Source organism: Haliaeetus albicilla, chromosome 17 (assembly GCF_947461875.1).
Source record: "Haliaeetus albicilla chromosome 17, bHalAlb1.1, whole genome shotgun sequence".
NCBI lineage: Eukaryota > Metazoa > Chordata > Aves > Accipitriformes > Accipitridae > Haliaeetus > Haliaeetus albicilla.
In genome coordinates, this window is record NC_091499.1 from 11,441,924 (window position 1) to 11,456,070 (window position 14,147).

The 14,147-nt window shown below is 37.0% G+C and overlaps 2 protein-coding genes across 2 annotated transcripts in view; both read left to right on the forward strand.

Moving 5' to 3' along the window:
- SMIM8 (small integral membrane protein 8) overlaps nt 1-14,147 on the forward strand; it is a 388,642-nt gene that overhangs the window by 341,106 nt on the left and 33,389 nt on the right. The window lies entirely within an intron of this gene.
- Nucleotides 1-14,147, forward strand: part of ZNF292 (zinc finger protein 292) — a 56,358-nt gene that overhangs the window by 32,668 nt on the left and 9,543 nt on the right. Inside the window, exons 5-7 of the mRNA XM_069804813.1 lie at nt 8,626-8,828; nt 11,640-11,776; nt 13,043-13,184. Of these exons, the coding sequence (XP_069660914.1) occupies nt 8,626-8,828; nt 11,640-11,776; nt 13,043-13,184 (482 nt within the window). The remainder of the gene's footprint in view (nt 1-8,625; nt 8,829-11,639; nt 11,777-13,042; nt 13,185-14,147) is intronic.

The following is a 14,147-nucleotide window of genomic DNA, read 5'->3' on the forward strand; positions in this document are numbered from 1 at the left end:
GATTTGCAGTTCAGAAGTGGTATACTTTTGTTAGTAAGTCTTAGCTGTTTTTTTGATTCTTTGCCTAATTGATTTTAAAATTTGTATGAACCATCACATCTAAGTGTCTATAGCAGAGTTACACAGTTCTCACATCAAGTAAAGTAGTTCCTCTTACTGTCTGCCTCCTTTTAGCCTGATGCCTGCTTATTTCATGTGATATTCTCTATTTATTAAAAAGTAAACTATTCTCTGGTCTTTTAATGAACGCATCATAAGACATGATTCGTTAGACTGCTGTCATATCCCAACTTCTCTTCTGTAGTGCCTATTCCATACTATCTTCTAGCTTTACTGTCCCATTCCTCATATGGGGGACCAAAGGTTTTTTCAGCAGTCAACACGTAGATGTACTGATTTTCTGCCTCATTCTGCATTCCTTTCATGATATTTCCTAACATTAGACTTGCTTCTTGACTGAGCATTGAACCACTGTTTTCTTAAAACTGTCTGGTTTAGTCCTGGTTTCTTTCTTGAGGAGTAGTACCTATTTCAGTGTTAGCATTTTCCCCCTAACACCCAGCCTATTTTTTCTGTATGTAGTTAGGATTGCATTTTTCCCCATGAAAATCACTTTGGGGTTTTAATCATCATTTTAATTTTGTCTGTTATGCCATGTTATGAAGTTCTGTCCTCTTTAGTCTTTTACTGTTGGTATGTTTTTACTACCCTGCTTTTATCAGCATGTTTTGTCACCTTGTTCTCTACCCCCCTTTTCCAAATATTTATAAAAATGCTGGACAGCAGAGGTCCTGGTACAGATCCTCAGGGAGCCCGCTGAGAGTTTGTTTTCTTTTTCTTTTTTCCTTTTTTCTTTTAAGTGATAATTTATCCATATAAGTATCTTCTTCTTACTACCAAAATAGGTTGGTATCTTTGGGGGTTTTGAGGGACTTCTTTTAATACCTTCAGAAAATTAATTGGATCTCTTTTATTTATATTATCACAAATCCCTCAGATAAGTCCAGTAAATGTATAAAGTGATTTATTATTTTTTTTACAAGAGCCATGCTTACTCTTCCACAAGATTTGCATTTTGCTGCTGCTTTTAATAATTTATTATGCTTCTAATACAAATTTTGGATTGGTATGCAGTTCTCAGAGTCCCCCAGAGTACTCTTTTACTAGCTTCATATCAACCACCTTGTAGTCCTCTTAACAGTAAGGTACTTCTAAGAGAGAGGTTTAATTAATATTTTACTTGCCTTATATTTGAGGTTTTTTAAGAACTCCCTCATGAATCTGGTTTTGATGACTATTCGTTTTATTAGTGTTTTCCTGTGAAGTTCTTTATGGACATTTCGGGATTCCTTTTGCTCCTGAATGCTGTTTACTCAAGGATGCTCCTGCCTTGGACTTGACTGACTGACTCCTGTTACAGTTATTACTTGTAGTATGACAATCTTGCCACTGATACGTATCCATATTTTTGTACTCAGTTGACAAGCTGTTCTCTAGCTGTTGTCATCCTCTGTAATACTGCATTGTTTTGTGTCATCTTCTTGCTAATTTGAAGGATATTTTCATAATTTGAACAGTATTTTAGTAATACCAAAACTCCATTGCCCAGAGGGCTGCCATTCTTGTCTGTAATCCAGCGCTCCTACTGGCTACCACTTACCCTCTGTCAGTGGACAACTTTCTCTCAGCAGTCTTCAACCTTAACTCCAGTATAACAGTCTTCGGAATATTTGTTAACTTCACTTACAGGATTTTGGTTTTGTTCTTCGTGTTGCCTTTACCATTTGCTATTTCAGAAGTTCCCAAGTATTTAAGTAGTCAGCTTGTTACACTGGATGTTATCATTTGGCAGATTTGGTCAGCTCGGTCTTTGCGTAATGGTTAGTGTAAACATTTATCTGTTGGAAATGAAACAACTAGTTGAGACTGGGGGTGTTTTTCCTAATATCACCCTCTTAAGCTTTTGTTGCCTGTATTTGTTCCAGTCATTTCTTCATGTTTATTTTATTCAGTCTTGGTAGTTTAAATTATGACCTATTCAGAATCTTTGACATAACTGGATATCTGCTGAATTTTAGGTCATTGATTATCCCTTCTTGAAGGCCTCTGTTGCTGACACCTGAAGGTCAGTTTGCCTCTTTGGGTCTCCTGTAGGAAGCACAACTAGGCATCTGTTTCATCTCAGAGACAGATCCTTTTGAATTCCTCTATTTTCAACTTGTACAAACTCAGGACATAGTGTGAGAGACAAGTTCATTTTCTCTGACCACACAGCACAGCTGGTTTGTTCTCATTACAGTCAAGCAAATGCAGGCTTCTCTGAACTGGACTGTTCTCTTGCTCTCCTAGTTTTATGAATGGACTGTTGCATGGGTTCCACCTAAATATGAGCAGCAAGTACTCACTTCCAAAAATGTTAGGGAGACTGTTCTCTGAGTGCCATGTCATTAAGTAATTGCCTTACTCCTGACTGCCTTGGGTACAGCTCAGTTTTCTGATGAATGTGTGTCTGTAAGGATTCATGCACTAAGGAGCTCAAAAAAGTAGAGGATGGATACCCGTTTGTTTGAAGCACTGACAAGAACAGCATGCCTGTTACTGATTTATTTGCTGATGGGTATTACTGCAAGATGTTCATACAGTACTATGATGTAAAATAGTAAAGTCTGCCTGGAACTGTATTGCAGGAACTAATGCATACGGTAGATACAGATTTGTGTTTGTGTGCACACAAAATCTTCTCAGACCAGAAATATTCTCCAGCTACTTGATTTGTCGCCTGCTTGGGTGACAAAAATTGGCATTGCCCTGGATTTTTAGCCCATCTCCGGCCATGAATGTTGGGAAACCGGGCTTAAGTTACCAGATTCTGTGCAACAAATGTCACCAAATAAGAGACTCTCCTCTTGTAATTGTAACTATTGTAATGCTGATACCCTACTTGAGTTGTTTCTGAAGAAAATTTATCCCTCTCCTCCTGCAAGTGGAACATGAGCATTGTCATTCAGGGCTGTGCTTGTTCCCCAAATGCTAGTCTGTTTTGTATGGAGGACTAGCCTGGAAATGGGAATTTGGATTCCTAATTTGCTGAGGAATATATTTTTTTCTTATCCTTGACTAGTGACTCCAAAGAGAATTTATTTGCAGAAACTGAATTGTCAGCAGGGTCTTTGGATGTCATTTGTGGGCCCCCTAAGTGGACATCTGGAGTTGATAGCACTACTCATGGCTGCCATCTGAGAGATCTTCTGAGAGAAACTCCTTTTGAGTTTCCTGAATTTGTTTTGTATTGTGTCATGGATCAATCTATATTCATTTGAAGAATTCCCAGGCAATCTTCCACTCCCTCAGAGAGTTCGTTGCCAAAAAGAGAGATCCTTTCCCCGGTTCCACATATCTTGTTGTTTCTTGCTTCTGTCCCACAACAATTATGTGACTAGGCCTGCAACTTCTTGATTCAGATTTTGGTTTCTCAACAGTATTATCTCTTAAAAGTGTGCTCAGGAGCTGTAAACTACTTGTTTGTTCATGTGAATTTTCTTCTTTTTCCACCTAAACCTGTCTCCTGTGCCTTTAAAGAATGTCTGTCAAGTTTTGAGTTTTGTCTGTGTAGCATCATGGACTTTTTAGACTTGAGAGATCATCTGAAGTTATATGATCTCATTGGGTCATGAGGATAGTAAAGTACCAATCTTCCCAAATAAAATTTCAGAGATCCCTTGTGAGCGCATTGGTAACATTCTTTGCTGTGGAGCACCATTCAGCCAGTTGCCGTTGACCTCAAATAGTGGGAAAAACTAGTGTCAGTACCAAAGCAGAAATAAATCTGGAAAGATGTCCTAGACAGGTGAAAATAAAATATCTTATCCACATTATTAAATTCAAGGTGGCAATATTAGCTTTGATCATTGACTAGTCTGAAAGTAAATGGCCCACCTGCTTTAGCACGTTAGCTGTTTTCATATTGCTGTCAGACGTTGCATTGCATTTGCATCTTGACTGGACCTGCTACTACTTCGGGTTTCAGCTGCATGACTGCTTTTTGTCTTGAGATGGCATATGATGAACAAGAAGCAGTTGTACTTGGAGAGAGGAATTTTCCATGTTTCTCTGCTTCATTAATTGGTTAGGGAAGGAAACCTTAGTAAGATAGTCTTAATTCTTCACATGATAGTGAATCTTTTGTTTTACTGGCCTCCTGAACTACCAAGTAGCTTAATTTGAGATCAGGACTGATTTTAATCTTGAATTGAAGCTGATCTGGAGTCATTACAACCAGAATTTATGTTTCTTGAAGTTGTATGGCTAATCTCTTTGGCCTTATTGCTTAGTGTACCAAAGACTGAAAGTCAAAGTGTGCCTAAGTGGTTTGGGTTATGTGGTAGCCTATAAAATGTTAAAACACTCTACTACTGCACTTCCATCTTCAATTTCTGTCCGTGTGGCTTGTGCTTTTTAGCATGAACCTGTTTCTCCATCCTCGAGGTTGTCATTTTCTTGTAGTTATGGTGAAATCCTTCAAAGCTGTCAGTGGTATCTCCTCAGCTGGTACTAAGAGTGTGTGGTGGAACTGTCCAGAGGAAAAGAATCTGAGATAACCCTACAAAAAGCCAGGCTGCTGCTCCTTTTTTTTATCTGATTCTGATTATCCTTAAAGATTTAAACCTGGATGCCAAGAATTAAGTTCTTGAATTTTTCGTAAGTTTAAATGTAGTAGGCAGACTCCTGAAGTGTGTCCCACCGAGAAGAGGTTCAAGGATACAACCATCACTATTTGGAGTTTATCAAGGTGGATAAGAGGGAGGTTAGAATTTAAACAGCCAACATGGAACTATTTCCAATAATTGGAGCATCTACCGCCAGAAGCCAAAAGATACCAGCAGCCTCACTTTAAAAAAAAAAAAAAAAAAAAAAAAAAGGCGTTTGCATCCTGGGTATATTCAGAGCAGCCACCTGGAAATTCTTTTACCATTTCACCAGAGAGTATGCCATCGTAGAAGCATCAAGGATTGGTGCTGCATTCAGCAGAATTGTGCTGAGATGTTGTTTGCATGAAGGATTCTGAGACCCAGCTCCAGGTAAATATGAAAGTATTGAGTACAGCTCAGAGTCACCCACAGTGTGAACGCACATGTGGACTAACACTTGAAGATGACTAAAGAGGTTACTGACTAGTAACTGAAGTTCTTTGAGATGGGTAGTCCACATGTACATTCACCTCCTGCCTTCACCCCCCTTGGCCAGACCCAGCTTGAGAAGACATAAAGGTCTGTGGTAGATTATACCTACCCAAGAATTGGCGAAGGGTAGAGTAGTAGGATGATGAGGGCTTTAAGTAAGGTAAAAATTCTTTGCTTTGTGCTCTACAAGTCCTCCAGTCAGCCAAAACATGACATACATGTGGACTGTCCACCGTAGAGAACTTTTTACTACAGAACTGTGCTGTGCTTGCGGCTTATTCATGTTCTTGTGTGCTACTAATCTATGGATTACCTTTTCTCTTTTTTCAGTTCATGTATGGTATAAGTATTAACTGTAATAAAGGTTCATAGTAGTTCTTGCAGGCTTCACATAGAATCACTTGGTAGTATGACCTGAGACTCCAGCTGTGGGATTCAAGGGAATAACAAGGAAAATGTGTCTAAAATGTTAGATTCCAGTATCTCCAAGTTTAGTTGCCAGATTTAGTAGATCATAGTACCATCTGTCAGATGTCATCTACTTGTCTTTTTCTCTCTCATGTTAATTCCGTAATTTTATATGAATTCTGCACATGCCTTGCACAAGCATAAGATTGTGAATTTTAATGAATGGTGGAACATTGCACAAACCCGATATTTAATAATTTTTTCAAGAATCATGCTATTGATAAACTAGATCGTTCTCATTAAATTCTTCAATTTTTGTGCTCATAGAGGTTAACTGACTTGTGCTGAAAAAGCACTTGTGCCTCAAAGCATTTTTGTGAAGTTATATTTGTTATGGTAAACTAACAATTTGCCTACAATAACTTTTGAAATAGACATTGCACTATAAAATATATTTATAAAACGTTGGGAAAAAAAAATCTTAAGACTCTTCCCCACCATAGACTGGCTTTTGCAACGTCAGCACTGGTTTTTGCCTTAAAATGTTGTACATAGTTCAGTTACGAAATAAACGTAATTAAAACTTGTGTTTTGAATGAGCTTTCAAATGTTAACTGTAATGATTATAATCACTTGGATTAGAATAAAGGCTTAAGAGCTAATATGTAGCTTTAACCCAGAGGTCTTCCTGTGTCTTGTTGAGAAGATAACAGAAAATGTTCTGATGCTTATGCAAGGTAGGCTGGCTGAAGCAGTAAACACTAAAGGAAGAGGATTACTGAGGACTAGCAGATAGTACACAGTCTCTAAAATATTAAATTCAGTAATTTAATAATAAATCAGAGTGAAACGTCTTGGGTTACCAATATAGCATAAAGTCTAAGGTCTTCCTGTATCTTGTTACAGAAATAAGGTAAAATGTTCCAATGTTATTCCAGGAAGACTAGCTGCGAATAAATGCTGTGGGTGAAAGGATTACTGGTACCTGGTAGGAGGGAAGGGCAAGGCTAAAACTACTGAATGTAATTAATCACTGGGTCTTTTGTGGGTTGACAAGAGTATGAGCATTTTTTATGAGGCATTGGTAATGACATTAAAGGAACATTTATTCTCCTGCTTAAAAGGCAGATGTCCGCTGATAAACATGAAAATGGTTACCATCTACCAGTTGTCTGTTGGCACGCTCTAGTTTTCCTTTGTTCCTACATGAATAAAAATCTGGTCATATCTTCATCGACATGGAGAGAGGAAGAAGGAACTCATATTTGACTGAATATTCTTACACATCAGTGAGCCATAGCTGATCATTTGTAATAGTGCACAAGGATCCTGAACAAATAACTAAGAAGTTGGTTGAAATGACAATTCAACCATAAATCTGAAAATGCATGAAAGATAATGATGGGGTCTAACAGGCTTGATTTCTGCAAAAGGCAATATTTTCTGCCCTAAAATTCTGCGCACTGAAATGGTAAAAAAGAAAATGGTTGACCTAATTTCAGTTGCAAGATGGGCTTCTAGTAATACCCTGTATAAGTAGCTAGAAGAAGGAGAAATCATGGGATAAAACGAAAGACAGTCATGAATCAAAAACTAACTAGGATGTGAGGAAGCAAAGAATAAAATGAGTTGATCTTTTTTCTTTCAGTAAACCTCATCTTCAGTATACTAATACTCCAATTACTAGAGAGGTAATTAATTTTGCAGATGCTGAAATTACTTATTTATTTCATCAAGACCAAACAGGACTTTGAAAGTCAAGAAAATATAAATTAGGTGAGTGGGCAACATGATCCAAGTGAAATCCAAGGCGAGTAAATTAAGAGGAATATAGTGAATGTTTCTATCAAGACGTGTCAGAAAGTGAGCACTGCAAGTGCCCAGAGGTTTCAGGAAGGGGTGATGAAAATACTCAAAAGGGTGGAAAAAAATCTCATGTAGAAAAGATCAAGATTTTACACTAACACTGAGAGAATATGAATCTGCTGGTTTTCATTAAAGAATGGAAACAAAAAAACAGAAGAAAATTCTGGTGTTTTTAAAAGATGAGGGGATTTGTCATGAAATTAAGATGTGGATAGTTGAAAACCAGAAAGATTTTTCATGCAGTGTGTAACTAGCTTGTGGAAACAGTTGTCACAGGGAGGGGTTGATGTCAAAAGGATTAAATAAAATTGATTGTCTCTGTGTCTATCTAGTTTTAATAACTGTGACTTTAAATATTTTGGAGGTAGTACTAAAGCTCATGCTTCAAAGCTGAAGCAATTTTGATCTTGAAGATCTGCATGAGACCTGAGCTGTATGTGTAAGAGTAAGAACATTAACCTGTGCTCCCCTTTTTTGTAGGATTCTTACGCCTTCCACTGAAGCACCTAGAGTTGAGTTGTTAACATAGACAGTAGAGTTTAAACTCTGGTAGCAGCATAACTACAAAATACAGTTGAATAAAATACAGCCATTCCTGTGTCTTTGAGTTTTAAACTATACACAGTCAAATGTATACAATATAGGCCTCTTTTTGTCAGAAACTTATTTGGCTGAAAAACTTCTAAACGAGTTTGACTGCATTCTGTGGAGGTGTAATATAAAATATTTAACACCAATAAAAAGGACTTAAGATACTTCGATGCTTGTCACATTTATCCTTTCATAGCAAGGTCTAAAAGGCCTTTTGTCTTTAAGGATGTGAGAGTAGTGGCTTTGTGTTGTTTGTCTTTCTGTAGAACTATAATCAAATGGTATCTAAATATTTTAGTATTTATATGCTTTCTAGATCTGTTTTGTGTGCAGCTATTTTGCCAAGAAATTAGAATGACTTAAAGCCTGCAAGTAGATCAAAGGTCTGTAGCAGGGAATCCTCGTAATAAATAAGTACAGTTTTCAAAGATGCTTTTCCTCATCTTTGCTTCATACCTTTTGTACTTTTTTTTGATTTGTATAAATTTTAGGGGTTAACCATAAATGAATAAATGCCATCTGTTAACTCTAACCTGCTGTGAAATGCTTATGTAATATTTTGGCTTGTTTTTCTTTGAAGTGAATGAATTTTTAGTGTTTGAAGGCCCTGTCCTGCTGGATATGCGTATTAAGCACCTAATGAAAACAAAGCAATTAATGCAAGCTACTGCCCTGGCAAAACTGTGCTCTGACCATCCAGAAATCAGTGCAAAAGGCAATTTCAAGCAAACCTACCTGGTCTGTCTTTGTTCAGGATCACCAAATGAAAAGCTAATGGAAGAAGTAAGTAAAAAATGAATAACTTTTTTTAGACTTATTTCTTTAATGATAATGAAGTCACTAATCATAGGCTGTCTTTCTGTAGAAGAGGTTTTTCCTTTAAAATATGATCTAAAATATTTTTGGTATTCTGTTTTTTCACTTGAGTCACTTTTAAACTGACTAGTAATGACTTGATTAAAACACTTGTGGAAGTGTAATATTAGGTCACTAATAGGCATTTTCTGGCTCTGCCACAACTTTGATTTTGCTTGAAGTATTTTAAAACTCTGCCTCAGATCTTGTTAGTAAGGTGAAGATAATGGTTTTCTCACTCTTACTATTTTAACTATAACTTTTTGTGTGGTACCTAAGATGGGGCCCTTTAGATGCTACTTTCAGTTCAGAGAATAAATGTAACCTTTTTTGACCCAAATTCCTGGGTGAAATTGAAGGTGAAATCAGATATTTGATCTGGTTTAAAATATAAAATCCTTCTTATTTAAATACAAAAGTCAAAGAGGAGATGACAGCTTTGCTCTTCTGCATTCTTTCAGGTGACATCTTCATTTCTCACCCCACCCCAAAGTTTTATCTGAGCTTTTTCCCTTCTTAAAGGAAAACTAACTGCAATTGTCGGTTTTCTTGACTGTCTGCATCTCTGTGCTTTTTGTCCCTGTCATCTTTTTATGTTAATAATAACTATAAAGCATGTTGAAATTGATCTTAAAGGGATGAAAACTATGCAGTGATCAGAGTTGGAAAAGTTTCCTACCCTAGATATAGACTAAATTCTAAGGTGATGACTGGGCATGTTCTTCTGATGCTCAGTAGGATCAAATCAGTCTTGCCCTCCCAGTTCTGGCTGCTATAGGCCCTTCCAGAACAGGCTCAAGAGGAGCTGTGACAAGGCTGTGCAATCTCCTGTTTGTTTGCTGAAGACTTTCAATGGAACTTGGAATTTGTGACCCCGCAAACATGCTTCCTTCATTACTCAGCCTCACCGCGCTCCCAAAGCAGAATGGGCTCAGTCAATGAATGGACTCTGAATCCCGTGGACAAAAGGAATGGGGTAGCCTTGTTTCTTAGGATGCCATAACTTACAGATAAGTTCAAACTGGGTTATCACAGAGGACCTAATTCAGATATTTCCAAACCTTGGATTGCTTGGGTTGCTTAGCTTTGCAGCTTCAGCTGCAGCATGGTTTGCAGTATTACTAACCATTCTGGAAAGTTCATGTATTACCAAGAGAAGGCAGTTATGCAATTAACATGTCAAGATGGATATCTGAACTGAGAAGAATAGTCGTTTTGTAGTGTGAGAACAGTAAGAAAATGGGAAAAAAAGGTAAACTGTAAAGAAGTACAACTCATTCCTTAGTGGTATGGAAATTTTGTTATCCATTCAGAATAGGCAGAAGAGTAGCATTTGAGCTCATTCTCAGCTTGGATTAGATTAATAGTTTGCTTCAATAATGTGAAGAATGCAAATCTGCAGTATGTGAAATGCTAGACTGACAGATTTGATGGCTGGACCTGTACAGACCTTTGCTGGAAGCTGGGTCCCTTAGGAATTCTGAGAGGCTGGAAAAACATTTCAGAAAAAAATTCCCTTTATTGTAAGTTCAGTTTCCCATATTCTTCCCTAAGCTTTTAACTGATGGTCCCTGTCTGAGATAGGGTGCTGGGCAAAGCAGACCTTCAGTCTAAATTGGTATTACAGTTATGTTAATCCATCCTCTCTGAGGTCTTGAGAAATGCAGTTTTCTTTAGAAGATGAATTTGAGGTTATTAAACCTCAAATGATGTTCAAAGAAGGGTTATTAGTGTATTTAGAAAATGTCAATTTAGAGGAAAAAATGAGTTGCTTTACTCTTCAAAATTGTAGGTTGATTGCTGGACCAATAGCTGGATACCATGGTGCTCAACCGAGCTGTGGCTGCCACCTTACCCAAACTACCAAACTAGCTGGGTGTTTGGGTGGGTGCTTCTGTTTCTTGCTTTGGGTGATCTTGTGATTTCTCAAGAGAGCCTTCCAGCAGTGCTGTTGCAATGGTCAAGTTATTCTTCAACTGCCAGTGTCAAAGAATAAATACCAGCATGTCCTGTCAGATATGCTAATTGATGTAATCAAACCAGTCTGCTGAGAATCAAATTAGACAGTAGTTGTTATAACAAGTGTGCTGATTAAGGACTGATACAACTGTCTAGTACTACCGGGTGACTGTGGTTTTTCTGTTGTTTTGCTACAAAACTAAGTGCTTCCATCGTTGCTTGAACAAGTAAGTTACGTTGCAGAGACTGTAATGTTCTTCTAGAAAAGCATTCAGTTGACCTGCTTATTACTGTACAGCTTCCCTTTTCTTTTTATCTTTGATTTTTTAAAAATGCTGGAATTTTCACGTTGAACTTCCAATTCATTAGTTGCTTAGCTATTGTATTAAAGCAGTAGTAACATCAGTAACTAGTAAACTGGGTTAGAGTTTCAGGTAATAATCTTATTGTGTTAGGCTGCAATTTAAAGTTATAACTCTGCTTATTACAATTATCATATGCATGTAATATATATGAATAATTAATGTACATTAAAATTTTTAGGTGACTGGGACAGTAGTTACACAAGTCTTAGTCTGAGAAACAAGTTTATATTCACTTTAATAATCAGTTTTGACACTCTATCTAGAAATGCACTGATTTGCTTTCAAGCTTATCTCTATCTGATAGAGTTAAATATTCACTAAGTTCTAAATCACTGTCTTTTTGCAAAGGGTCAGATGACTGTGAAAATGAAACCACTTTCTTAGGCATGGTCTTGCTTTCTTTCCTCCCTTCTAGATTGCAGAAGTGGATTGCAAAGATGCTCTAGAAATGATCTGTAACCTAGAATCTGATGGAGATGAAAAAAGTGCTCTAATTCTGTGTGCAGCATTTTTATCTCGCCAGCTGCAGCAAGGAGAGATGTACTGTGCCTGGTGAGTTTGAGTATTGTTTTATGTCTAGTGGAACAAAAATTAGTTTTGGGAGGATAGAGCTGGTACATAAGCCATAAGTTAACTTTTCTTTAGCTGATAAAAATCTATGAGCTAAAGAGGAAGGAGATAAGGCTCTTGGAAAGCTAAAAAAAGAAAAGGAAAAAAAAAAGAAAGTATTTGACAAGATTAGTTTCCACTATGGGTATTTGAAGGCTGCATGTATGATGAGGCATTTACAATACCAGTAGCTGGTTAATAATTTTTCTTGACAACAATCTTACACTGTAGAAATAAGGAATTTAATATCTGCAGGCAGCTAGTCAGCATTATGTCAACATTTAATGCTAAGTACTGTTCCCATCTGTCCTTATTTCACAACACAGTATTTCTTTCTCTAACAAACTTCTAGAAAAGAAGGAGCTCTTTACTACTCTAACCAAAATAATAAGCTAGATGAAGATAATTATTGTTTGGGTCTTGCTTTCATTAACGTGGGAACAAATAACTGGTCTTTGTTGGCAGATACTTGAGCTGGTAGGCTCTGAATTTCCAGCTGCTAACAATTGGGTTGTACTTCCAAACCTGTACAATTCCTGAAGAATTTGCTTTGTTTGTGCACCTCCTTTTTATGTGCAGCAGCAGGAGAACATCTGCTAATGCAGGATTTTGCTTAAACAGATTCTGCTAAAGTTTTGGGGGTTACACCATTCCACAAGGTACTAAATGCTCTTGGCTATTTGCACCTAAGGAGGAATGAACTAGTGAGTTAAGCTAGATACAGTAGTACTATTTGGCTTTGGGGGCTAATTTCTCACTAAATCACAGTTAAATTCAGCTCTTAAAGCAGAGCAGCTGAAGAGAAATGTATCTACCACAGAGAAAAGCCATCCTCCTGTAGCTGTTAGTAATTACTAAGAATTCAGAAGTGTAAAATTCCAGTCTGTGGAGTGAAGAGTAAACTACTTAGCAAGACTTTTTTCAAGACCACATCATGAGTCTGTAAATTATGTGGCATGAATTGTGGTAGTACTGGCTTTATTCTGATCTGTCCTTCTGGAATTGAGTCATTGTAATAAACTTAAAAATTAGATACTAATAGTGTGGGTATATTAATAAAAAGCTTTTCTCTGTAAGATAAGGTGTGAATAAATTTGGATTTTTTTGCCTTTCCCAAAGACAAAAGAGAAACTGTTCTCAACCTTGCATTTCTTGTGATCAGATTAGTGGTTGTGTTGCTGGCCCTGAAATATTGTTCTCTTGTTCTAGGGAACTGACTCTTTTCTGGAGTAAACTGCAGCAAAGGGTAGAGCCTTCTATTCAAGTGTATCTAGAGAGATGTCGTCAACTTTCTGTGTTAACTAAGACTGTTTATCACATTTTCTTCCTGATTAAAGTAATTAATTCAGAGGTAAGGATACTCCTGAAAGAATATTTTTGGCACTTTTAATAGAACTGTAATCAGGAAAATTTATGAAAGCTGCTTAGACATCCTGTCTCTTTGTGTAGCAACAGCTTTGGGGCGATTCTAATTGGTTTTAGGAAAGGCCGTAGCAACTTCCTTCTGCAGGTAAACTGTAAGTTGATTCATTTTGAGTCATTAAAGTTCTTTGTTCCTTTGGAAAAAAAATTGAGGGATAAACAGAAGAGCTGGATGCCACAACTGAGATGAAGGAAAAACTGAAGGTGAGGTTATAGCCTCTACTATTGTCCATGTCCTCTAAATGGGGTATTTTGTTAGCAGGTCCTAACATTCTCTTCATTATTTTCTGTATTTCAAATATTACAGAAAATGGAGAGGAAAAGCTTATGAGGAGAGGAAATAAAGGCTGAATATTAATATATAAGAAAATTACAGAAAGTTTAAAGAAAAAAAAACCCCAACACCCACAAAAAAACCCCTTTTGAATTGCCATTTAAGAATGCAGTTTGTTTTGATAAATGAAATGCTTGCCTTTTGTAGACTTAGATACAATGTTGTGTTAAAAACTCTGTTAATCTTTCTCAGCTAACCTTATCATCTAATTTTCCTAGTTTCCTCTCTTTAGTGGCTGCACTATTTAATGTTTATAGCTAAATTGAGCTCTTCAAAAGCTTTTAATTGGGAGATTTCTGTAACTCGGTATATTAATTGTAAGAATAAAAATTCCTTTTTTCCTTTTGCCGTGTTCTGGTATGGCTAATCATGGGCTTCTGATCTTAAAGATTATTTTTTCCAAAGATCTGAACTAAATTGGAGTTAGAGAGGGGGAGGAAAATAAATTTCAGAGAGTCTTATGATATTAAGAGCTCTGTCTGCTCCATGCCATACTGGTTTTCCTCTAGTGAGCTGTGGATCATTTTATTGATGGCAGAAATTGGACACCACGTGGGC